The following is a 27,644-nucleotide window of genomic DNA, read 5'->3' as shown; positions in this document are numbered from 1 at the left end:
CACTTTAAGTACCCATCTTCGGAGACAGAACAGGACCAAGTCTATTTGTGCTTGTAAATCTCCACTTACAAGGAGCATAAAAGACAATGGACAAAGTGAAACAAGGAGAAGAAAACAGCCTGTGGGAGTTTGCAATCAGAGAGCAAAAACTGGTTAATCTCTGTCCTGTTACCATCCGGAAATCTAGTCTTTGATTCTCCTGCTTTCAGGCAACAAATGGCTTGCAGAGATTGCACTACAAATCCATCTGAGCATCAGTTAAGCTCGGCTTTGTCTTCAGGGAAGAAGAGTCAGAAGTCGAGAACACGGAGCTTTGAAGCTTTCCTATAACTCAACCGCTTGTGATTAAATAGATAGACGCAGACGGACGGAGAGACAGACTGACGGACAGATTTTGTATTTTTGTTTAGGCATGCCAAAATCGAATAAAAACAAATGTGGAGACTGCCGTTGAGAATAATATCACCTTTATTTAACCTTGGATTTAATGTTGTAATGATGCTCATAGTTCTGTCACTTTTTATTTGACTTGGAAAGAGTACAAGTCAAACAAATGATTTCTGGCAGGAATGTAACCGTTTAGAAAACATAATCAATTGTGCTTTATCAGTTTCTCCCTGATTTAAGTTGTAACAACTCCAGAGTGACCCAATGCTTGGAGCAGGTTGGCATTCCATGCAGATTTAAAGCATATGTTGTCAGTCATGAATGCAAGGCGTCACGTCATTCTACCAGAAAACTTTGCCGCCATTACCTTTGAGTCAGCTAATTCTGGTGCAACGCTGCTTTGTCTGGTCTTTGAGGTTTATTGAAGTTTTGGGTTCCTGGTGGGATGATGTTACTGTTGCTCCTCAGACACAGGAAAGCAAGCCAGAGGAAAAAAATTAAGGCCTGCGGCTTCTTCTTCTATCCATTGAGTCAAGTGGTGATCAATACACTCTGGACAGGATGCTGCCACTGCTCTGCTTAATCCTTGCTTTCAGCCCTTCCGGACTGTAGCAATTCCTCAGTGGAGCCGATTACTTGCTTGCCAGGCCCATGCACATATGGAGAATTTTGAATTCAGGTTGCCTTCCTTGGCGGTACAACAGGTTATTTTCAAATATGCTGAAAAAGTACTTGTATGTAGTTACTTGTAAGACACTAAGCCACGTTGGACAATGACTGGTTTAACATGTTTCAAGGACACAATTGAAATGTTGTGTTTACCAAGTATGACATTTTTCCGTTTGTGAAGTCAATTCAATACTTTTAACAATGCGTCAGTTGTATTAGAACCCGGTGTGTGAAAGCTATGCCAACGTGGCGCCTTATGCTGAATCCTCCAGCAATTTGGCATTGATGTTTATCAGCTCGGATGAAAAGTCTTCTCCCATTTCTTTCTGTTTGATTTGCTGGGTTTAGAACTTTCAAATTCTCCAAGAACACTTAGGACTTTGCCGTGCCTGCCTTCCAGCTGTACCTCACATGTGCAATTAAGCTGTCAAAGTAGCCTCGGCCACTGCTTGTATTGTTCTTGGCGCTCGATGTGTTGCTCAAGAAATGCTTATGCCTTTTATTATGTGCCTAAAGCAGTGTATACAGTAATGACCCGATGCAAGAAAGAGCGACCACCACTGTTGTGAATATACTGTCGTATATAGCGTTAGTCATAAATATTTTGGATTTCCTTTGATTGGGCAAAGTATGTGTTGGATTTACACGTGGTATGGAAAATTGTTGTTATTTGGATTAGAAATCAAGTTGCCCGACATTTTGGAATTTTCTATTGCGGGTTGTGGTTGATTTGACAAAGATGTATATGTCAAGGGTCCGTATGGAGTGTTATACAGTACTACTGTATACAACACATTGCAGTAATCAGCATTAAGGGGTGGTAGTGCTGGCGCAAGCGGCATGCCTCTCATGCTCAGCCCGGCCTTGTGGTTAGTTGATGGAGACATCTGACAGACCAGAACTCCTTAGATCTAAATCTGGAAAAAAATCTCCTGTTTTATTTCTATCGAGTCTCCTTCTATTCCTCCCTTTCACTTTCTTGTACTTGTTGACTTGTTTGGCTCTTCACAATAATTTCCATCGTTTATTCCTTGGTTACCTATTTTGTCTTGAATAAGGGAAATGATGTTTGAATTTGAGATGGTATCCTCGTGAGGATGAGCGGTTGGGAAGATGGATGATTTGAAATGGGAGATACGATGGGACATACTTTTTAATTCCTTGTATACGTAATTGTCGGCTCCCTAACCCTGCCCAACCATCAAATTCAAAATTCTACCAAACAGTCTTTTGTCAACTGGTTATTTGTGAGACTGGCTCTCTAAGCTAGCCACTGGGAATTTTTGGGAGTCCAAGTCATTCCCTTGGTGAGGAAATGCTGAGTCGGAAAATACTTTGCTGCCCTTCTCAGGGCTAGCGTGTGTTTTTGTGCTCACACTTTTTTGACTTAGGGCTAAAAATGCAGCCCCACCCATAAAGTCCACACTCATCATTGGCTCAGAAGTATATGGGGCCAGGTTAACATTGGATCACTTGGAAAAAACAGCCTAATTTCAACAAGACACAAACTAGGGGGTGTGCATTGTGCTAGAATTTTTATTCATTGGGGTAGTTGATACCTGACAACTGTTTTAAATTATAAAAAATGAATCGTAAGTGTCTTCTAAAGCCCTTGTTTTTTTTAATACCCCATGGACAGAAAATAAACAAATGTTTCTTTACCACTTTAGCTGACAGTGGTCTTTTTTTTTTCAGAAATATGTACGAACGAGCAAATTAAACACATCTCTTTAATTGTTTTATAATGACTATCAGACTTCGTAACGGTTTCATTAAAAACCCATTAGTGGCTTTTTTGTGGGAGTTAATCTTACCGATGAGTTTGAAGCCAAGGAACATTAAAAAAGTGTAATTTGATTCAAATGCGATGAGCTCTGTTTCACTCCACTTGCATTCCAGTGGGTTTGTTGTCAATGAGTTAAGCCGCTCTAAAAGGCCCAAGAGAAGTGTAGAAATAGTGTCCACATACTGACATTACATTACCGACATTACTGAAACAATCACAGTTTTTTTTTTTGAGCCAGCTGCAAACCATTTTCTGAGAGTGTATTTTGTTAGTGTTTAAGCAAGCGTAGATACAAGGCAGTTCAAATACTTTGATATCTGACTGACTATGTTTTTTGCACTCGTTATAAATGACTGAATAATTGACTTTGCATTTGTATACCCAAATGTAAATTATTATATTTGCTGATAAAAAAACGTATGAAAACCCTTTATTTTGGCACACAATATACATGTTGCTAGCTGGTTCATTAATGCACCTTAATTGAAATCCATATAAATTTTTTAATCAGTAACTATATTGTAAAAAATAAATGCGACTTTGGTTCAGTTCCCACTCAGAAGGTGAGATGATTCTTTATCTCTATTTCTGCCCTATGATTAACTGGCACTACTGTCCACATGGTTTTGTTGTGGTGACTTTTGGTTTGTCCCATCAGGGATCACCAGTCATTTGTCTGCCCAAATTCTGATGGGATCGGTTTTAATTCCCTGTAAACCTTAACCGAGTAAGCAGTTTCTCAAATGGGTGAATGGATGGTTGACTGTTGAACGTGTGAACCTCATGCACAGCCCGACACAAATATTTTTTTCATTGTGAGATCATATCTGCTATTGTCCAATAATACAAGCCTGAAATATATAGGTGCATATATATATACATAATTACAATATGTAGTTGTTAAAACACAGTAGGTTCACTAGTTTTGTTGACCCAGACATGAAAGATGGGGCCTCTATATGTCAGTTGTGAGCGGGGTGGTTGGCGGGGTTCTGTCTTTGATAAAAAACTATTGGGTTTCCTTCATTTATTTTATCATGCCAAGACGTTTGCCCTTAACCGCTTGGCCTCCAATCCCCAGGCCTGCCACTTTGATGTCAGCATGAGTTTGCTCGGGACTCGCAATGGAAAAACAACAGTAACCGTCAGAGTGTTTGCTTTGTCCCGACTGGTCTCGTTTTAAATTGCTTTTCTTTTACTCATCCTGTGACTTGTTGTTTTATATGTGCGGTACATTGCTTTTATCTTATTGCTTTATTTATTTAGTGCAACTTGCTTCATAGCCTAATTCCAAGTTTTCTATGAGCTAAAGTGTTAGTTGTGGCTGAATATACATTTAGGCACGGGAATCTGCATATGACTAATAAAGTTGTCTGAATCTCAATTTGATTGGACTGTTTATGGCCAAGAAGTCTGTTATAAGAAAAAAAAAAAACTATTTGGGATTGGTTTGCAGCCACAGATAAAAAAAATAAAAATCTGCTATGGTCTTTCATTGAGTGCTTTTGAAGCTTTTAACAATGCATGTGGCAAATATTGTGTAGTAATAGAAAGTGTGATGAGAGGCAACAAAGGTTAGATATTTCTAGAACCTCTTTCTCACCGGTTGTATGTTTATACAAAGAAACGTATGACACTATCTATAAAGACAATCTTTCTGATAACCAGCGCTGGCAGCGGGGTTTAACAAATTTTCAAGCGGCTCAGATGAGGGTCAACACTTCAGACATGTTTAAAACATTGCGTCTGGGTCTCTCACTCAGCCATATGTCTGCAGGGGCCTCCCTGTGGCCTGAACCTCAACTGGTGCCCACTTACACCCACCCCCATTGCAATGCCACTTTACCGGCTAAATCCTATGCATCTTTTTTTCCTCCTTACTTTTTTCTGTACAATATTTTGTTTCACACTTGAACTGACTTGGCTTCAGGCAGTGCTTGTCCAGCCTCAGTCACCATTATGTGCTTCCTGTGTTCCTCCAGCCCTTGTTCCTCACTTAGTGCCCTTGTGTGGTAACCTCGAGTGATCCATTTGTCAGACTGCCACTGAGGCCACATTATGTTTAAAAAAAAGTGTTTTGAGCCTCTTGAGAATAGTTTACTGCCTGAAATGATATTGAGTGGTTAATTGCGCCCAATCCTGTTTTTTTTAGTTTGAGTTGTTGAAACCAGTCTACTTTTAAACTTTAAACAGCTAGTTGGTTTGTTGGTTGTTGCAACTGCATAAAATCCAACCTGGCTCGTGCTTGTTTACTTGTTTTTAAAATGTATTTATTTGTACTTTTCTGTACGTCACCCTGGTTCAATTTCAAGCGCAAACAAATTTATATAGCATTTTTTAATTTCTTACATTGTTTGCATAAAGGCAGACTTGGAAGGCCACAGTGACCGCCATAAAAAAATACACTCATATGAATGCGACTTTTCTTTGTGTTGACCATTTTACCACCTAGGTTGGCTGTTAAACGGTTACAGTGCTCCAGTTACCTTTCAAATTCATACATGGTGCATATCTCACGCAGCCCACCAAGCTTCTCCCAACATCTCAGATTTTACTGTTGAAATGTTTTATCCTAAGCCTTTTCAAGATAATTATTTTTTTAATCCTCCCTACCTTGTTGGAGCACGTTTACGTGAATCAAATTATGAGGTATTTATTCAAGTCAACCTTTTGTGTCTGGAGAGTTTAGCCTATAATAATCCTTTTGTGTTCTGTGTTATATGATTCTGATGGTGTCACATATTGGCCAGTTTACATATTCATGACTGCCGTCTTTCTAAACCAAAATTGTTAAACGTTAAAAATGTATTACAATATACTTTTTTAGACAACCTATAACAAAACACCCCCGAAAATCAAAACACCCCCGAAAATCAAAACAATGTGCTTAGCGTGGATGTTTCCTGAGCACCTTGGGGTTGCCCTTGAGCAAGATTCGAAATTCCCAAATCGCTCACAGGACCGTTGAACTTGCCAGTCACTCTTTCAAATCTTTCTCGTCCTGCATGTTTGTGCAAGTGTTCTACGTAGTGTGATGAATGTACTGTAATATAAATATAACTATGATAGTTATATTTATATTACAGTACATAAAGATTAAACTATAGTTAGTATAAAGTATAGGTAGTTAAACTATCAATTAAATGCAAAATCCATTTTGTCTCCATGTTTTTCGTGTTCTCAATTATACTAAGCACCTTGCAGCAATGTTTCAAAAGGTGCTGTTTAAATAAACTTTTTATTGGTACTAATACATGCCTCCATGTTGCCAATGCATTCCTGACTTGCTTTCATCCAGAGGTGATGTATAGTGTTGCGGAGGAAAGACCCTGACTCATCCAAGGCTCACTGTTTATTTGTAGAGCCTGTAGTGGGAGAAATGTCTGCTTGGGACCTCAAGAAACACTCAAAAACAGTGTTGCTTGCTTTCTGCCAGCTGAATGAATCTCACACTACACATATTTGCCGGGACTGTTGTTACTTTAAGCCGAATGAACACAATGACAGAATAATAACATAATTGGTCAGAACAGAATTGTTAGTTTATCACAAACTCAGTCATGTCAGTGTCCATTTTTAAATAAGCTTCTTTTTTTTCTTTCCAGGATGACCATGATAGTGAGTCCAGCTCCACAAGTCGCAGTATGTCAGAGAGTTCCAAGGCTCTAGGCAAGCCCCGCCGACTCCAACAGGCTGCCCCCAGTGACCCAGACCTACCCCCAGGTGAATGATGGCCCAGGGGCCAGTATAGCTACGCTGCCTTCCATCTTTTTGAATGACTGCCAATGAAGGGTGTGGGGGAGGACAGGGACACAGACCTATTCCTTAGGGGTGTAAGGGTCCACTAAAGTCACTTTTTGGTTCAGTTCGGTTTCTTGGAGGCTTTGATTTTGTGTATCTTTGTTATGCAAAACACAGAATTTCTTTTCATGTTTGTTTTGAAGAGATGACAAATAAATAACACAAAAAAATAAAAGCGACTCATTTGGGTGATTGTCTGCTAAATTATACTGTAATAAATAAATACACTAACAATGAAGAAATGCACATTTTTTAAGCAAGTAGGTCACTGAAGTCGTTGACCGATCGTGATCGTCCACCGATAGTGATTGGCCGACTTTTGAAGAAAAGGCATTTCTATTTAATCATCAAATTCATTAATTGATACTCATCAGAATAGCAGATTATTAAAATAACATTTTCATCAATCATTGGAGCGTTAATGACACGTACACCTGGTTGGGAACCATTGAATAAGCCTTGTTATCCTTTTATATCAATTCACAAGTATATACATTTCTATTAAACAATTTATGTTTTGAAATGTTTTAATAATTGGAAAAACGTTTTTTGGGGGGGTGTAGAAGAAGAAAGAAAGAAGAACGGAAAGGAAAGGGTATTCAACTTACAGAGTAGGTCACAGTGTAACACCCAAGTTATACGAAACTCAGCGTGCATGAATATATGAACTTATATTCAGTCCTAGTTGGTTGTATCTGGGGAGGATCCATTTCCATGCCTGATGTTATGAGATAATATCTCTCCCCAGCTGTTAAAGCAAGGTGCCTCACCTCAGATTCTCCCCTTGGGCCTGCATTTAGCTGAGCTCTGAGGTAGGTGTGAGAGAGAGAGAGAGAAAATCCCACCACACTTTTTCATCAATGCACCAACCAACTGCAGTCCAGTAGTAATGGCATTTAACTTGGGATGTGAAGCTCCCATATAAGTGCTTACTAACGGAAACACTTACACACCATTAGGCCCTGGAACACAGCTTTTGGGTAACCACACAAGGACAAAAATACCAGATCCTTAGATCACTATTCTAGATATTAAAAAAAACATTGAATACATTGAGAAAATACAAGACTACTTGGTAGATAATTGCAATTGTTTGGAATATAGACGGGGAGTTCTTCTGCTGGTGTTTCCAATGACGTAGTACTCAGTCATGGGTAGTTGAAGCTAGCAGACCAGTCTGAAAGCTTACGGGTTGAGGCTAACCCCGATTGCTGCTAGCCTTTGATCACCAGATTATGTCCAATAACGCGTACATAACAACTGTGTGCGAATGACAGCTGTATTTGTCATAAAATAAGAAATACCATGACAAATAGTCAATATGATTAAGAAACGGGAATTTTGGGTGCCAGTCCCAGATCTAATGTTAATATATAAAAGTCGCAGCTGACTTTGCAGACCAGCTAAACTACGGAAAAAAAGTGTGATTTATAGGCTGAAAAATACAAAATTAAACAACGAGAAAGAAGTTCAGAACATACAGAGGATTGTCTGATTTCGTTCCAAATATTGATTGATTTATAATTTCCCCTAAAATTTAATACCAAAGCCTTATTTGCATTAAAAAAAAGCAAGACTTTTGGACTCTGTTGCAACCTGTGCTTCTGTGATGGGATAGGTTTTAAATTTCACTGGCATAGGATCCTAATTATCACACTTGTTATATGTCTCAGTCAAATATTTGCCATCAGGAATGATCGTTTTCCACTTTGTTAGGATCTTTTCCAGTTCTTATGAATTGCACTTTTTTTTAAATCCTGGCGTAGTGTGAGTGTGGTGCCCACTCATAAATGTTCCACATTTGTTGTGCCTCTACTCCTCCTTGAGTGTGTCAAGAATTGTGCATGCATGATTGTGTAATTATGTGCGTGATTGGAGGAGATTGAGCTTTGCCTGGGCTGCAGTGCAAACACACTCCTGAGATAAATCCACGGTCCAGTGCTACTGCTGTCGTGGTACTGGGGCCTCTCCAAAGAGAATAAATACGGCAGCTGTTCTGGTATTACTGGCAAATGCTACTTAAGGATACCGAGTATCCCACCCATGCGCTTTTTACATGTACAGCTTACATCTGTACTAGACAAGTAATATTCTAAGCATTTTTGGGTTTGAGATATCTATTTCACTCTCTTAGAAGAAAACGAATGAATGAAATATGTCTATAGAATACATACTGTGATTACTTTGTTACAATTACCCAATCAAGGTTTTGTTTTCTCGCTTTATTGGTGATCCAGAAGAGAGTGGAAAAAGTACATTTGTTTTCACAAAAATCCAAGATTTAATAGGGTTGTGTTGGTTGGAGTTGATAGACTTGCCTTGCATGTAGAACATTAAAGTCACAAAATGTTTTGCATTCCCACAATCCCACTCTTTCCTCTTTTGTGACGTGGGTGAACATTTTTGAACAGCTTATGTTTTTGGCTGTGGGATACGTGTTGGCTATGTCAATTGTTTACAGAAGGTCACACGAGTGTGATAGTTCATAGAGCGTCTTTGTGTGAGGCAAGAATAAGTACAAGTGAAACATCCCAGCAGTGGACAAATTAGATCCAGAAAGGGAAATAACATTGCTGGTTTAATGTCCATGCTGCTGATGCAACAGCAGCTTTTTAACCGACCTCAGAACCACAGCCACTCTCGTACATGCTGCAGAAGCCAGAACACACACAAACTTTGGCAGGCACATGCTTGCAAAGCCAGGCACCTGTGTGACAAACACCCGTTGCATTTGTAGCTGTGTTTATGTCAGCCTCACCACTTGCAATTTTTCATGTCCAGTCAGGCAGAGCAGAACACCTTGCTAATTTATTTGATTTAATTTCATCAAGAGCATCATTTAGTGCTGCTTCGTTATTGGGTCTGTTACTCTTTAGAGTATTTATGAAAATACAGGAAGATAAACATTTGGTTTTGGAAATAAAGTGAAAACTCAAGATGTTTGCCTAGTATGTTTTACTATGCCGTGACTGTGTTGAACAGCACATTGGAGAAATAAATGACGGCACCGCTTCGATGGTTTGGAGTATTCTTTTTGCAGTATTTGAAGCACTGAAGGTAGCCCTGCCTTTTACTATGGGAAATTTGGGATAGTGCCACAAGTGTAAAATGAAGTTTAAAGTGTTAGTGGATGACACAAACATTACTGAGCCACACAAAATAAATCAGTCTCTGTGAAAATTCTGGGGAAGCCAGAAATCATGAGCCAAAGCCTTATTTAATAAACTGCAGTGTGTGGCTATGGAAGTGCAACCAGGTAGGTGCCCGTTCTTTTTCCAAAGGTGATGTGACTTCATGTGAAAGGCCTTACATCATTCAGAAGCTCCAAAACTCTGTTGCTGAATAAATTATGCATCACGATCATTTTTGTTGGCTTTTTAAAAATGTTTACACGAAGGGAAAAGTTCTCATTACCTTGCCTCTCATTTTGCCTGTGGTAAGATGACATCACGTTTTTTATTATTATTTTTTTGACCTGCCTTTCAGATGCTCTATTTAAAGACGCAAAATCAGCCAGCTCTATTTCTTTGACAGGTGCAATCCTGGCTGTGTGTGTCATCAAATTTATTCCCCTTTTTGCTCGCACAAACCTTTACGGTAATTCAGGCCGTAAGCGGTGCAGTTTATAATTCTAAACACCGACAGATGATCCGGTGTAAATGCGTAAAACTGAAAACTAATTCTAACAAAGTGAACTTGCCTTAGAGTTGCAATACTTTTTTAGGGGGTGTATATGAATAAAATTAAAAGACACAAATGTGGCAAAAAAGGGCACTAACTTAAGAAAACAAATATTGTGGGATCATAGATTGGGTCTAGCCTAAGTGTCTCCTAAGTGGAGCGAACAAGATGACTTTAATAGAACTAGTTGGCACAAAAAAAGATTCAAATAATTTTGCAATGAACTAGAAATTGTGAGCAAGGTTGTCTTGTCCAACATGTGTTTTACTTGTCTGTTTTATATGTTCTTAATCGCATGCTTGTTTTGTGTTCTAGGTTATGTGCAAAGCCTCATCAGACGTGTGGTGAATAATGTCAATGTTTTGGTGAACAACTTGATATTGAAATACGTTGAGGATGACATTGTGTTGTCCGTCAACATTACTTCAGCCGAGTGCTACACTGTGGATGATGAGTGGGAGAGGGCCTTCATGGATGTCACAGGTAAGAACGTTTGGGTTTTTGATTTTTCAAGCTAAATGTTGCCATCTGTTGTTTCTCTTGCCAATTTAAATTAATGTTATCAATGTCAGACAGTTTTGATAATAATTTACAATTTGTGTGAATGAGAGAGTTGGCTCTGAGATCAATATGTTGTAACTGTGCTCTTTCTACAGCCCCGGAACTCGTTCTTCGGAAAGTGATCAACTTTTCTGATTGTACTGTGTGCTTGGACAAACGTAATGCAAGTGGCAAGATTGAGTTCTACCAAGACCCACTGCTGTACAAATGCTCCTTTCGAACGCGGCTTCATTTTAGTTACGACAACATCAATTCTAAGATCCCCGCTATAATTAAAGTAAGTCAAAAGAATAAACAAACATCACCATTTCTGAAAACTCATTTTATCTCCCATATTGCCACATGCTGCAATGGCAGGAAATCTAATAAGACCTCAATTAAAAATAGGTTGTGCCCTATAATCTTAAAAATTCATGTTACAGATAATCAGACCTAATTTGTTTTAACTAGAGATTAAATATTTGTTTTTCCATTCATACCTCAGTGGACACCTGTGAACTTTGAGGAAAATGAGAAAGCTAAATTCTCCTTTTTTATTAATCCGTTTCCCATGTCTTTCCTATGTCTCAGATCCAAACCATGGTGGATAGCCTGAAGTTGTCAATTACGGATCAGCAACTTCCCATGTTTATCCGCATTTTACAACTGATTATTGCACTCTACTATGGGGAAATAGGAGCGCCTAAAGAAGGAGAACGAGAAGAGGGAAGCTGTCATGTCAGAGAACCTGGAACAAATTTACCTGGTGAGTGAAACGTGTTCTCATATTCATTTGTTCGTTTGTTCTTTCATTCATTTATTTAAAAAAAAAACTTTAGTGATTAAAACAATGACATCTAGGTCAATTCCTCGCACAGCTTGCATTGCTTTGTAAAGTTTTTTTTCTTTTCAGATATTAAGATTTGCTTTGGTTTGTCTGACCTTATTAACAGATTTCAGGTGCTAATTTACTCAGGGAAATTGTTGCCGAATAGAAAGACTAGTTATCCCCATGAAGAAAAATTAACCCCCCTCACACACGCAAACAAACTTCACTTGCCATGATGAAATATGGATTTTATTAAGTGAGCATGCAGAGTCAGAGCTCCAGGGATTCATTGAGCACCCTAAAGTGAGGACTAACTACATAGTTCCTCGAATAACTCATCCCCGTCCCTTCTTTTGTCCATAGCAGCGCTGGAATCGGCCTCGGTCAAGTTTTTCGAAACGATCTTTTTATAAATGGGACAGTAAGTGATCATTGTGTATCTTCCTTATGTTGAGCATGGTTAACTGAACACAGACCATTGTCATCAAGCTTCAGCCTCAAGGATCAAGTGAAGAAACAAGGGTAAATCAAACACAGACTCATGTCTTAGTTTTTGATTTGAACCTCATAGGAAATCACACTCTTCACATCCTGGAGCCAACTAAAACACACATGGTCCTGACTTCATTTGCGGACGTGCGCACACTGCATAATACGCAATTGTACCTGGAGCATTTGCGCATGTAAAATTAGGTTTAATGGTCATACGCCTAGTTTTGGTTTTACTACGTCATTATGTAACAGTAACCTTCACTACTGTTTAATTCACTTGCCTATAATACCGTTTACAACAACAGGAACTCAGAATGGTTGTTGATTGCTATGTTGTTGTGAGTTTTGGCTTGACCAATCAGAGATCAGCAAAACGAGTCACTCGCATTATTGGTTTGGCACTGAATGCCCTTCCTAATGCAACCCACCTTTCTTTTCTCATTATTTGAGCTTGTGGCCGGTTATTGGGGTATTGGCCAGGAATGGAATCCACTCCCTCTGCATTGTTATAAATTTACTTTTTTTTTTTGTATAACGAAAGACACAACCACAACAAAACCCCACCTCATGCTCATTCTCATTTCAACACAATTGAGTTATCGCGTCCTGCGTCTCAATGGGCCAACACCCTATTTGTAGCACTAGGAGCAAATAGAAAAAGTGGTAATCAGAACCAAGGGAGTCATGGAAGAATACAATATATTGTAGCTGCTTCAGTTACTCCCACCAACCTTCTCCCTGCCTGTTGGCTGGGAACTGTAAGTTGGCGCCGTTTAGTTTGGTTTCCAATGCCAGATGTAAAAGTTGGTGTCATGCTACTGCTATTTGGAGCCTCTGAGAATAAATTAGTATCCTATCACAAAAATATACAAGGGGGGACCAACTCTTGGAACCCGAGCACCCACAGAGCTTGTTTTGCTGGAAGCCATCGACAGAGTAAAGCACCTGGGTGTGTGTGTTTGCTGAGATAAGAATGGGAACAGCTCTGGCTCGTACATGAACATTGGGCTTTACTTGCAATTTTCTCCCCAATAGTAATGCCAGAAGAATTAGAGCTCAAATAATGTATTGTTGAGGTTAGTAATTCCTAACCAGCGTACTGTGGCACACAAGCATGACCATCTGTGGGACTGCTGGAATTCCACTGACCAGTAATTTGTCCCAAACATCTTATTTATTTCATTTCAAATATACCTTTGGTCATCTATCCATGCAGTGACTACATAATGCTCTTCCGTTAGATGATAATCTACATTACCTCTGTAGCCAGCCATTACATTACAACAGAATAAGTCAAGGTTTCCTGCAAGTATCTCAACTTTGTGTTCAACCGAACAAGTCCAAATTTGAGTAATTCAATTGGTGAGTGTATGCAAGGTAATCATTATTTGAAAACCGTATTTTCCGGTCTATAAGGCGCACCTAAAAACCTAACATTTTCTCAAAAGCCAACAGTGCGCCTTATAGTCCGGTGCGCCTTATATATGGACCAAATTCCTAAATTTAAACTGGCAATCAATCATAAGTGGCCCGCTGAAGACTATGAATCATAAAGACTATGGATCATTATTTTGTGATTATAAAGTAATTTGTTGCGTCTGAAGTTGAAATAAAAAAGATAAAATGGAGAATGATTTAATTTGGATTAAAAATCTGACATGATGCATTAATGGTGCCCCTTATAGTCCGGTGCGCCCTATATAAGGACACCGTTTTAAAATGGGCCATTCATTGAAAGTGCACGTTATCGTCCAGTGCGCCTTATAGTCCGGAAAATACGGTATTCTTACTTTTTATGACATATGTTTTGGTCTTGTGTCATGAGGTTTTTCCAATGAAATGGGTGGATTGACTCAAATAGGGACCACTGGTTAGTTATTATAGTGCATTGTGTTTCAGGGAAACAAAATAAACCAACAGCTAATAAAAGCCTTACCCATCAGTACATTTTGAATACAACCGCATTTGATTGTTTTGACTCTTAGTTATTGATCTCACATGCTGTATGTAGAGAAATATGCAAAAGTTTCCTAACGTCACTAGTTTTCTTGTTTCAATTAACTTTTTCCACAGCAGCCCTTTTGAAATAGTGAAACGGATGTTGCTAAATATTGAATGTGTCTATGCCTGAATATTGTTCAAGATTTACTTTGATGAGCCTGTGTCTTATTGACAAATGGTAAGGTCAAGGACTTGACCCATCAACGATTTAGTTGGGAAATTTAGTAGTTTTAGCAAGTTTATGTGAGGATTATACATTTGTCGTTCGATGTACATGTGGGTGCATGCGCACAATTTTATATTTGCGTGCATTAGCAACTTCTCTTTACTGTATGATTTGTGTGTAAGGGCCTGGAGTTTGTCCAATGGCTCATGCATATGATTTGTGCTCTGTAGTGTGTTTGCTTTGAAGGAGTGCTTGCTGTCACTTTTCTCATAGGCTCTTTGAATGGACCAGACTATCACACATATTGGTTAGAGGCCACGGGATAGAAGACGTCATATGGTTCACATATGTCAGGGTGATGACATGTCACAATGTTTTGGATTTAACAAAGCATATTAATAGCATATTAATAGGGATACGAAAGGATGTAGCAGATAAAAAAACATGTTTATACGCTATCACTTTCATACACTATCGTATGTACGGTATCGTATGCATGGGTGTCTGTCCTCTACCTGCGTATCTGTGTATCTGTCATCTGTCTATCTATTTGTTTGTGTGTGAATTTGTATGCACATGCACACACATGCACACATATTTAATACTCTGCATTGTAATGATCTTTTTCATTTCTGAAGATTTTACTGCAAGATTATTTCCACACATAAGATACCCTTTAAACCTCACATATTTGGCCAAGTTGTGAACGCTCATGGGCTGAACTATATTCCTGCATTTTGAGATAAAGTTGCAGAATCTTCTCATTGAAGTGCATTATATAAAATGTATTGATGTAGGCTGCAAATACATAAACATTACCGGCAAGGGGAATTTGTATAAAAGTTAAATTATGTATACTGTATGCAACAAGAGGACACACCAGAGTAGGAGCAGTTCAGGGTTTGTTCATGTGTCCACCTTTCCCTTGCATAAACATGGAGGGACATCTGCTGGCCTTTGAGGGCACCGGCTTTCTCCTATTTGTCCTCTTCGGTTTGTCTCAACGTCAATCAGATGGTCACTCACTTCTAGAGTCACTTGTTCTAAGCTGTGGAGCTATGTGACAGGTGTTAAATGCTGCCCCGGTGCCCTACTTTGGACATTGATACGCTTCTGATTTGAGTTATGTTGAATTCAGCCACTAAAGCTTAGGTTGACCTAATGTGGGAAACAGTGTGTCATTTTATTTCTGCAGATGCAGGAAATCAGCCCCACATCTCTGGGAATTTTTCCACTCACTTCTTTGGATTAAAACTTCAAAGTCTACTTAAGCCGCTGTGTTTTGATCAGTTCATTGGTAATTGCGCTCTTATTCTGATTGTCTCATAATTCAAACGTAGGCTCTGTCAGCCTCGGACATGAAACAGAACAGCTTGACTTGGTGAAATGATAGCTCAAAGACTACAGCTAAGGGAAAAGAGACCAAATTGAACAGAGAGACTGGAGAAGGGAAAGAGATAATAACCCATAACATTGGACTTCCAACTGCCAATTCACCAAGTGAAAGATTTAATTAAAATATGTCATAATTTCAACCCCTTAGCCTCTGGGATTCCTAAGCAATGACCTCACGGACAGTATTGTTTTTCCGCAGAGGACATGAGGCAGCAAGGAATGGGATTACACATTCTTGTGTATTGACATCAGCTTCCTCTTTCTCCATCTTTATGGAAATAGTCACAAGTTGAAAGGTCGGAATCAGAGAATGAACAGTGTAGTGTACTTTGTTCAAACCTGCGACTGGGGATTGCATTCCGAGCCGTTAGCTTTTGATACTAAACCAACCAATGTGCCAGTGTTTCTGCTTTCTTTACGTCCTTTTTTGTTTCACTCAATCATCACTATATATATATATATATATATTTAACCATCTCTTTTTCTGTCCGACATTTTTTATTCCCAATTTCTTTGTACCACATGGGTCTATTATTCACATGGTAAGAGACTTGTGTTGCACGACTAGCCACTCAAGACTGTACGGTAAAATTGATGTATGCTGTTTTTGTTATTTATCTATTTGGCTCTTAGGGATGCATATGGACATAGAGAACCAAGTTCCGAGCCAGTACTCCACTCAAGAGTTCTACATGGACTCGGGCCTTTCTGCAGATAGCAACGAAGGCTGGGTGTCTTGGGCGTGGTCCTTTGTTCCAGCCATTGTGAGCTCTGAGGAGGGCGAGGAAGGTCTCGACCAGCAAAGAGAGACTGGCAGCATCCCAAACAATCTCCAGCAACACACACCCAAGGATCCTATTGTTTCAATAGGCTTCTACTGCACCAAGGCTTCTGTAACATTTAAGGTAATTTATCACTTGCAGACTGCTGTTTTTTTTTTTGTTTAATAAAAAGATATGAATTCATATTAAAATACTGCTTATTAATAGTATATTTTATTTACTAATTAATACAACATACACACGAAGAAGTTGATTCAAACAATTTAATTGAATGCATTGAATTAATACATTTAGTTGGTATTGAGGCATGTCCCTCGACAACCGGAACTGTTACTGTAATGAAAACCTGAACTGAAAAGCTGTTTAAAGAATGGAGTGCATGCATTGCCAACCTTTTTGTATTAGAACTTCCCAAATCACCATCAATTTGTTGTTATTATTATATATTATTTGTCGATGTTAACCCTCAGGTTCAGCCCCTCGGATCACATTACTGCACACAGATGCAATTAAGCTTTCTGTTTCACCTCTGCGCGCCTTCCAAACTTTCATCTGTTCTCCTTTTCATTTGGCATTTTTATTCCAAGATGTGATTTATAGAGGAAAAGAAGCACTGAATCTTTTTTTTTCATGGCCAATCAAGTCCACGATTTGCTTTAAAATTGAACCCTGCCTATCCAATGTCCTACTTTTAATTGATCACATTCCCTAAATAGCTTATTCTTCATACTTGTTAATACTTCTGCTCTCACTCTCCTGTCAAAGAGCAAAATGTAGCTTCATCCACTTACAATTTAAATAACCTCCTTCCTTAGCATTATTTCGAGGAATCTGCAGGTTAGTCCTCATGTGATTAATTGAAAATGGGAGAGGAAGGCCGTGAGTACGAGAGAATCGGCTCCATCAGTCGAAATAATAGGGCACATCTGCTTCTTGTTCTGCACCTGCTTCCTGTGCAAAAGTTGAATGGGTTAAGGCCTGCACGATTCCACTCTACACCCGCAGTTGTTACACCAGCCAAACTCGAAAGCATCCACTGCTCTTTCTTGTTGCGGCCAGCTAGCTTTGACCAGATGCTCTTTCGCATCCTTTCTTTGTTCAAGCCTCATTCCGAGGAGTAAACGTTTTCCAGTACAATTCCTATTTTACATCAGCTTTGGAATTTTCTGGGGAGCTCTAGTGGTGTTCTGATTACCATTCCCTGAAGAGCAAATCAGGGGCCTCGCAGAAAACTAGATAGGAGCTGGCGCAGTGTGATTTGTGATTTGATGAAAGTACTTGTGGTAAAGGAAATGACCAAAAGGATCATTTATCTTTTGAACAATATCTTGCAGGGCTTCATTGTTATTGAAATTTGGATGTTAAATATATATATATTTTTAAATCAAATTATTTTCAGAAGACAAATGTAATTTTGTATGCAGACACACAACACAGTATCAGACACACGTTTTCAGTTTTTTAAAACAACTATTTTTTCAAATTACATTGTGTTTTAATATCAAAGCATTAAGATTATTGGAATTTTGGGCGCAAATGTTTTTGCTTTATGTTTATGGAAATAAAAGCTAAGCTTGCAACTAAGCTTTATCTTTTGACTGATTCTATAAAACTTAGTATTTGGAAAATAGTATACTTTTAATCGTATAGTCAATCCTACTTATAATTAGAGCAACCTAACATTTTGACAATGGACTCTCTTCCACTATGTCAGCTGACCGAATCCCAGGCAGAGAGCAGCTACTACAGTCCCCAGAAGGTTAAATCAAGAGAAGTCTTGGGCTTGGAACAAGAAGGCATCACTCTTGAGGTAAGAATCATCTTTGTTTGTATTGCAATTATCCGTCAAAAATCCTGATGGTTAAAACGTATGACTATATTGTCTTTCTTTTTGATCCTCTCTTAATGCTTTTATTGCATTTTAAATTGATGTCATGTTTTCTTTGGAGTACATAACCAGCATACTTCCATCTCTAACTGTATTTATAAAGTCTCCCTAGTCACTTATCTCTGGCCGCTTGTGAATGCAGTGAAATCTCTGCCCGAGTCTGATCATTTTTGCATTTCTCCCTTGGTGTAGATAGAAGTTTTTCTCTGATTGCTTGCTTGGGATATCCATGTCTTTTCTATGTTTAAGCTTTTTACCAGATGTAATAATTCACACACATTTCCAAAGACAATTTTTGTAATTTATGCTTTTTCTGGACCATGTAGAGAGCAGTCTGAAAACCGGACCAGAAATAGAAATCAAAACGATTCCGAAAGCCAGACCTCGTCATTATTGTTACATTCTGTGAATATTCTGCTTTCTGTAGATTTGTGTTAGCTTAACACAGTGAACATTGTGTAATTTCCATTCACGACTTTTTTCATTTAATGGCATTCCTGTTTCCTTTAAGATCTAGCAATATCAGCCGCATTTAATTTTGTCTAAAATTTCAGGCTTGAAGAGTCGTTTCAGAATGGTTTTCAAAAAGACTCCACTGGTTTGACTTTTCTGACATTTTAAAAATTTCAGGTGCTTATGAAAGGAGAGCCCTTCTTTAACTGTCAGATTGGATTCGTGGGCTTCCGCGCTCTCTGTCTAAAAGGGATCATGGGAGTGCGGGATTTTGAAGAAAACATGAACCGACCCGAAGAGGTAAGACAAACCTAAAGCTACAAATGAAGACCAAGAACATGTGGTGTGAAAAAACACGGAACATTTACCCTGGGTTGTAGTTGCTTTATTTACCTAAACCGGTGTTATATGCTCTTCCGTTTTTCCTTCATGCAATCTATGCCTTATTATTTAGTTGTTAAGCATTTAGTCCTTCTTAAAAAAACATCACTATGTAGACAGACAATTATTGACCCTGTTATAACTATAGAACCTGAAAGGCTAGTCAAAAATGAGTATTCTTCAGTTCTCTCATCTTTTCTCATTCGTTCCATTTGTCTTTGTGCTCCTCCAGGATGCAGTGTTTTTCACTTGTGGCGACACCCTAAGCAGCAAAGGAATGACCTACCTTACCAACTCCCTGTTTGACTATCGCAGTCCAGAGAATAATGGCGTCAAGGCTGAGTTCATCCTGGATTCAGTTACTCATAAGGTCTTTTACTTTAAAGTACTGTAGCAATTTATTTTTTACCTTACAAGTCACAGCATTTAATTCCCATGTATTTTTTGGCCAATTACGTCATTTTACAACTTGTTCATCAAATTAACATCATTTAGTTGTTGTATATCAATACTTGAGACTCACTTTCTGATTTCTGTTGAAATCAATTGTTGTTGAGACGCTGTCATCTAATTACTACGCTCATCAAACTATGTGAATGCATAGTACGGACATGGCCTCATAATATGTTTCGTGTGAAGATGGTGCCTCAGATTGCATGGTACTCTCCTTCCTGCCCACATCATGTGACCATTTAACAGTCGCGTGCGTTGTGATTGGAAAGTCACATTTGATCCCAAAGCAGCTTAGGCACATACAAAAATGGAAAGTTATGAGAAAACAATCCCAAAATGATCCCAAGAGGTTTAAAGGAATTAGAGCCATATGAAAATGCTGCCCTTTTTAATTAGCACCTAGCTGTAATACTGTTTTGCTCGGGTTAGTGATACATTGTAATTACATAAAGTTCTTTATGAAGCAATGACAGCTGTTACTATATTCAGAAGTACTAAGTACAGATGTATTTATCTTTTTTTTTACGTTTAGTTATGTAACCTATCATCTCTACATATCAGTAAGAAATAAATGTTTTATTTAACTTGAAATTTGCACATCTAATTTTAACCACTCAGCTGCTTGCACCCTTTATCGGAATTTTCCTCATATTGAACAAATAACTACCAACCCAAAGATTGTGCGACAACTCTAAGCTCCCTTCATCACAGCTTGAGTGTTGACTTTGCTCCCAAATGCTCATGACCATCAGTGAAGCATTTGTTTGGATATCCATCCATCCATCTATTCAGACTCGAAAGTCAAAGAGTCAAAGGTTTTGGTGTTAATTCATTAGCGGTTATGAAATCGGCCAATGGCTTTGATCCAAAAGCATGACAGTCTAATAGAGTTCCCCTTATAAATATTACTCATTAACCTGCTTTTCTGATAAGACTCCATAGAAATCTCTGTTTGGAGAGCTCAAGATTTAGTTTGGGGTTAGGTTAAGTGTGTGTGCACACGTGTGTGTGTGTGTTCTCTGTGTATCTCATACATTCATTTTGTGTTAGTTTGATTGAGTATGGGGATTTACCTTTCTTTTTGTCCTGTGTGGATAAATGCAAAGGTTCTTCTAATGCTATGAGCTTAAAAGGTGTTGCGCAATTTAAAAATGCTAACCGTTCTACACTGTGCCTTGAAAAAGTATTCATACCTCTGGGACTTTTCCAAACTTTGTTTTTGATTGAGGTTCTTTTATGATCGACCAACACAAAGAAGCACATAATTGTGAAGTGGAACGGCAAATAAAAGTTAGAAATAGGTGTTGTCCATTTGTATGCGGCATACTTTGTAGAACCACATTTCGCTGCAAGTCTTTTCACTACCCACTTTGCACATCTAGACACTGAAAATTTTGCAAACCTTTCTGCCAGAATGGATTGAGAGCATCTGTGAAAAGATTACAGGGGGCTCAATACACACGCCGCAATATTTTTCAAAGTTATAGTCTCTTAAAAGCAGGTGGGGTCAGAACTGACAGGTCTATCAGTCTCTCACTGCCAAACGTGTTTGGCTGGTGAATGACGAATGACTGGAAACTTAATAAACTGTAGCAACACTACTACTTTGTCGTAATTTTTTTTACAATACCCACAAATACTTGTGTACAGCACTGCTCGAAATGCATGGATGTAAACCTCATGCTAGATATGTAGAGCAGAGAACAAGGTAGATAACAAAACTACCACTACTTTACCAGATCTCATAGAATTTTACAGTTTATCTGACCTTGTATCTCAATTCAGTATGAACTATATGCAGTATTTACCACATTCTGTGGACCACATGTCAGCAGAACAAAGACGTACAATGCAGCATCATGGACTGCTTCAATGTGGATTTGGAATGAGAACGTTTTATACTTAAATTAGGCCAGATCACTAGACATCACAAAAATGTCAGAAAATAATCCGTTTTAAATGACCATAAACACATAGTCATTAAAACCCCAGCAGTTTCTCCCAACTTTTTATACCGTGAACATCTCCAAAAATGTAGAGATCAATGAGTTTGCAATTTTTGTTATTTTTTTTTTATCTTGAATTTTCAACCCATCTTTGTCATATCCAAGATGACCCCAGTCATTGCCACTCTTGAAGGCTATCAACTTGTTTGCTCCCTCACTGCCGTGTTTATCTAACTTTTCTTTTGTTTGACAGGTGACCTACACAGAGATAGCAGGCATGCAGCGCTTTGGTGCTTTCTACTTGGATTACCTCTACACAATGGAAAACAGCAGCACCGAAGGTATTGTTTAAAGTCATTGCTCTTCACGGAGTTTGTTTGCTAACCTTGCCACCCCTACTCTCTTTTTCTTTATCCTTGTCATGTTCTCTTTTGCACTGGCCTGCCCTGCCTTTCTTCCTATCTGTCTTTTGCTTTCTGTTTCCATTCTCCTTCATCCTTCTTTTTCTCCTTTTCTCTCTTTTCCATAAATAAAACACCCTGGAGACTTGAATAAAGACATTGTCTTGTTTGAGTCACAGCCACCTGGTCCTTGACCCTTCCTGTCCTTTCTCTCACCTTCAACTTACCTGGAGGGCAACTGTCACAAAAGTGTTTAGTCTGCTGACACATATTTGAGTTTCATTCTTCACGATGCTTGTTGAAACACTGTTCCTCCTCTGTCTCTCTACCCGTAAGCACTTGAGAAAGTGAATATTGCCTAATTAGGTGTCACTCTTTTTGGCTCGTGTTGAGAAGTCGGGAGGGTGTTCTCATTCTTGAACTGTAGCATTTAATGTTTGAGTCTGAAAGATCCAAAGTTTCCATTGAGTAGTAATTTATCTATATCTAACTGCAAAAAAAAAAAAATCATTGGACCTACAAATGTGTTTGTGTGATTGCTAAGTATTTTAATTTATTGGCAATTTATAATTTAGATTTATAAGAGGCATTCTCAGACATGATGAAGTCTGACTGACATGAAAGATTTATATCAGCTCAGAACTCCAGAGGGACCCTGCGGTTTTGGCTTGATTCAAGGGCCCAATCCAGTCTGACAGACAAATGTTGAAGTGGAATCTATTTGAAGTTGAATTCTGGCCAAATTGCCTGTCGTTTATCGTGCACTTTGCAAAGGATTATTGTGCGCGATTCAACACCTGGAGAATAAATGATCCTCCTTCTGGAGAATTGGAACAGATTTTGGCAATCATTTAGTATAGGCAAGTTACATTATATGTTGGACATGGCACTTCAGCAGAAATACCATTTAAAATCTGGAATAACTTAACTAAATGACTTTATTGATTAAAAACACATGACTGTGTGTCTTTATCACATATGACCAAATTGGTCAGAAAGCATGGTTGTACAACACTCATAAAATGTGTGGGGAAAAAACATTGGCTGATGATCAAATTTAGCAGTCCTAGTTTGAATGATAATCCAAAATTCAAGAAAAAAACAGTGGTGCTGTCATCCTTAGCGGTTAAAGTTTTATTTTACAGTAGGAATAGTGTCAATATTCCCGCGGGATGACGATAGTTACCTTGTCAAATGGAATGCTTCTCTTTTGTCAGTGCGGAAACACACGGACCAGATCTTGTGTCGTCCAAACAAATTACTCTCTATTGCCACTGGACTAACATAAACTCTGAGTCAAGTGGAAAACTAACCGATCCAAGTCACACGTACTAATTGACTTCAAATTCAAGTAACTTTCTTTTTAAACAGAGAGACCGTTTAAGTCCTTACCATAGTCTTCCTTCCTCGTCGTGTCACTATTATTCAACTGTAGCCATATGGTTGATATTAGACCTAATCCTTCCCAGTGAAGTCAAACTGAAGAAGGGAAGAGGAAGTGGCATTGCCAATTGCCTCTTTTTAAATCTCAAAAATATATTCTCCATCACAGAACCACATTGCTTAGAAGGCAGTTCATACTTTGTCTTGACTTGTAAACTAAAAGAATGTTGTCTGTGGTGGTGGAACTTAAAGCAAGTTGTGACCCTTTGTCCTCTCACTCCCATTCAGCCACCCCTTTCATTTTTAATTTCTTCACTTTTATTGCTGGGGAGCACAGCCTTTTAAGTGGACCTCTGGAACTGAGGCCTGCAGAGACTGAAGGGACAGCTGTGTGAGTGGACATTTGGTATACTCATCATTCGAGAGTTTAATGCTGTGTGAGCCGATTCCTTTGGGCTGCATCAAAACCTTGCACAACGTAACTAAACACCATTGTAATTGCTTAATTTTGCGTAAAATATATATTTGATTGATTGAGAAACCAATTAACTCATTTTGTGTAAATGGACACATTTAATGATACTTAAAATGCAAATGTTTTTTTCCCCTCTTTAGGGATGTGCACTATCAATCATTTGTCTTTTTCTTAGAAAGGATGCAGACAAGTGTAGCGGCAACAATTTGAACTGTCTGAATCATGGTATGAAAAAAAATGAAAATCATGGCATACACATTTTTGTTTTTGCTTTGACTCCAGCTGGAGTGCCCAGGGGCCTCATGTACAAAGGGTGCGTTTGCACAAAAATGCGGTGTACGCGACTTTGCACTCTCACGTTCAGATGTATCAAGAGTGAAATGACTGTGGGAATGTCCGGTGCTCCACAACAATTTCTTTTGTCGACGTACGCATGTTTTTCGTGCTCCTTTTCGTGGAGTTGTTGGCCATGGAGATTACTTTTCGCCAGGGGGTGGAACACAATAAATGATTCATCAAGTTGAATTGAACTTAAAAAAAAAAGGCAACATTTTTAGCACAGTTTTGGGAGCTGCATAGAATGATGTGGGGGGTCGGGTTTGCCCCGTGGACCTTGAGTTTGACACCGGTGTTTTACACCATTGAATACTGTCGAATCAAGGTGTTTATTAGTTCGTCCCACAGGTATTTGGTTTGGTTGAGGTCAGACTGTCAAATGCACATCCGTTTGATTGACAGAAAGTCATCTTCTTTATGCTGTACTGCTTTCCACAAGTTTGGGCGCATAGAATTTGACAAATGTGACATTGCCGTTCATCTGAATTTCAGATCATTTGGGCTATATCATGGATTTTTCTGTTGGTAGATACTCAGGACTTCTCTGCGGTGAATGTGGAAGAAGTAACGCCAACCATTCAAGAAGCATCGATCAAGAGACTCGTGGTTGGACCTTTAGACATCAAACTGCACAGTAGCGCTGTCCATCGTATACTTAAAATGGTCACTTGTGCTATGGACCACGAGTATGAACCTTACTGCAGAGTGCAGCAAGGTAAGCTATCGTTCATACTAATGTCTATACTTTGCCAATGTTTTTTTTTTTTTTTTTTTTTTTTTTTTTACACAATTGTTTGTTGTTTGCAGAAATTGTGGAGGAAAGTTGTGGTCCAGTCACTCCGGAAGAAATTTCAAGCTTAGAGGAATTCATCCCTACCAGACTCACTTGTCTCACACTCCTCCAAGTATCAGTTACAGTTTCTATGGCCGAATTCAACCTTCTCCACATGCTGATGCCTGTTATCATAGGAGGCAAGGTGAGTGGAAAAATATACATAAAGCACTTTTTTCTCAGATCATTTTACAAAGTTAGGTCCATAGGTATTTGGACAGGAAAAAAGGTTTTCTATATTTTGTGTCTGTACAACACAACAATGAATTTTAAATAAAACAATTCTGATACATTTTATATGTAGATGACATGAAGTCATTGAAAGGCAAGGTTGAGTAGCACTATTCTATTCCTGTTCCATCGGGCAACCTTGGTTCCCATGAATTAAAATTCGAACCTGTCGAGTTCATTTGCCTCCCACACTGCAGGATATTTCGACGCGATTATTGCGCTCACACTTTACAAGTAGATTTCAACATCAAAAATCGATATGGGACAAAGTACAGAATATAAACATGACACCAAATTGAAAAATGAATCTTTAAAAAAGACTCACACCCAAACATGTATTATATATTTGTAGTAATAGGAGACGTATATAACACATACAGTATGTATATAATACATACATGTAAACGTGGAACTATATTTTATGTGTAATCTAAAATGTATTAAACAGACAACTAAAGAAAACACTGAGCAACCAGTTTTAGGATTATTCTTTCCCTCTATATTTAATTTCCTAGGCTGCACCAGGACCTGTCAACATAGCAGCATTTCAGCCAGTGCGCCCCCTACCATCTCTACAGTTCCAGATGGAGCGAGTGAACGTCGAGCATTCAGTGCCAATGTATGCACTGGCGTTGGCCAACACTGTTAGTGCGCTCAACCAGCCTACTGACAACCTCCTGCATCACTGCTATGTACATTTTTACCTCAAGGTAAATGGGACAGTTTGCATTTTTTTGTTTCATTCTGATACATTTCACGAGTACATCCTAGGAAAGAACAGGTGTTACATGTCCTACACTCGAATAGATTTGAACGACTAAGACAAAGTTATTTTCATATTACATTTCCAAAAATGTATTTCTTTAAAAAGATTCACCACATATGTTGGAAAATCTTAGACACACAATGCTTTTACGCCAGATTTTTTTCAATACACCCTCCCTTGTCCAATGTCTACGGTTAAATAACCACACTTGTAATTCCACCCTGTTATGGTGCAAATGACCCTTTACTGACCTTGATGACCCTTTTCCCACCAGGTCATAAAAATCTTAGCACTGTGAGCTTCCTGACGAGTACCAGTCCTGCTCTGGTCCCGCTCAGGCATTGAGATGGGATGCTAAAGACCACTGTTGCTGCTTGCACTATGACCTTCTCATGTTGGTCTGTCGGGTTTTAGGTTTAAAACGTTAGTTTGGCATACATGTTCAATGACAAGTTTATATTCACGTGAACCTTTTATATTATCAGGTGTCAATACTATTTACTTATTATTCATTTGTCCACCTCCTTGGTATGGTTCTGCACTCTTTATTACACAAATGGCTATAATTACCGCATAAACACATTGTACACCATCCAATGACAAGCGAGATCTTTTGAATCTATTGGTGAGTTTATTTTGAATTTATTTTTAAGACATAGCCTTTTTTTTTTCTAACTTGTCTTTCTCTTACTGCTGGATCTAAACAAAGAAATGTTACTCTTGACAAGCCTTGGGCAGTGGGACACATGACTTCATCTCAACATTAGTGCCATGGCCAAAGCATGAAAGTCCTGACAACATGACTGCACTGATCTAAGATGTGCCACTCCGGCTTGAAATGGCATGGAAGTATTTTTTTTAAGGCAGGATGTGGGCTGGATGTCATGCTGTTATCCCTTATCACAGGGTCACTGAAGGGTTAACAATCAACTGGTCAGTGGAGGAGGATCATTCTAACCAAACAGCCAATGAACATCTGCTAATTCTGCAATTAAGCAGTCAAATTCCACTCCTGTATTTCGAGAGTGGGCTCATGTCTTAGTGGAGGTCAGTCCGGCCACATCAGCACCCATTTCAGGAAGTGACTTGCAATGGGTATAAACTCAGGCTTATCTTAATCTTTGTTTTATGGAGATTGGTTGTCAGAGTTAAGGTGTCTGTTTCGATGGTGGTGGTAAGCCATTATCTCACCCCCACAGTTGTTGAAAATAGCTAAACTCAGCTTGGTAGGAAGTCTCAGGGGATGCATTTTCTGACATAAATCCAGTGTTTTACAACTAATAATAGCATTAACTTGCTTGAAACTAGACTTTTACAATAGAAATGCCTCATACCATATTCCACTTAAAAGTAGAATTAATACATGCAAGCTATTTTACTGTAAACTAAAATGTTTGGAGGACATCTGACACAATATGACCAAGACTGAAAACATTACATTCCTTTTTCAGTGAGCCAATTTTCAAACTAGATATAAAAGCCAGAAGAAATTATTTTTTAAATCAGTTTTAAAGAATATCCATCCCAGGTTGTTCAAAATGACAAACTTTTAATCCGGTTGTAAAATTGG

The 27,644-nt window shown here is 38.7% G+C and overlaps 1 protein-coding gene across 7 annotated transcripts in view; it reads left to right on the top strand.

Moving 5' to 3' along the window:
- LOC133160591 (intermembrane lipid transfer protein VPS13B-like) overlaps positions 1 to 27,644 on the top strand; it is a 209,555-nt gene that overhangs the window by 4,270 nt on the left and 177,641 nt on the right. For all 7 annotated transcript variants that reach the window (XR_009715930.1, XR_009715931.1, XR_009715932.1 and 4 more), the window contains exons 4-15: positions 6,448 to 6,565; positions 10,640 to 10,807; positions 10,981 to 11,162; positions 11,456 to 11,630; positions 16,381 to 16,652; positions 18,244 to 18,339; positions 19,048 to 19,170; positions 19,484 to 19,621; positions 21,904 to 21,991; positions 24,775 to 24,960; positions 25,053 to 25,222; positions 25,824 to 26,018. Coding sequence is in view for 4 of the 7 variants with exons in the window: in XM_061288378.1 (XP_061144362.1) it covers positions 6,448 to 6,565; positions 10,640 to 10,807; positions 10,981 to 11,162; positions 11,456 to 11,630; positions 16,381 to 16,652; positions 18,244 to 18,339; positions 19,048 to 19,170; positions 19,484 to 19,621; positions 21,904 to 21,991; positions 24,775 to 24,960; positions 25,053 to 25,222; positions 25,824 to 26,018 (1,911 nt within the window). In the remaining 3 variants the exon portion in view is untranslated. The remainder of the gene's footprint in view (positions 1 to 6,447; positions 6,566 to 10,639; positions 10,808 to 10,980; positions 11,163 to 11,455; positions 11,631 to 16,380; positions 16,653 to 18,243; positions 18,340 to 19,047; positions 19,171 to 19,483; positions 19,622 to 21,903; positions 21,992 to 24,774; positions 24,961 to 25,052; positions 25,223 to 25,823; positions 26,019 to 27,644) is intronic.

The sequence above is a fragment of the Syngnathus typhle genome, linkage group LG10 (genome assembly GCF_033458585.1).
Source record: "Syngnathus typhle isolate RoL2023-S1 ecotype Sweden linkage group LG10, RoL_Styp_1.0, whole genome shotgun sequence".
In the NCBI taxonomy this organism is placed as follows: domain Eukaryota; kingdom Metazoa; phylum Chordata; class Actinopteri; order Syngnathiformes; family Syngnathidae; genus Syngnathus; species Syngnathus typhle.
Note: the sequence above shows the minus strand (reverse complement) of the source record. Positions and strands in the feature narration are given on the sequence as shown.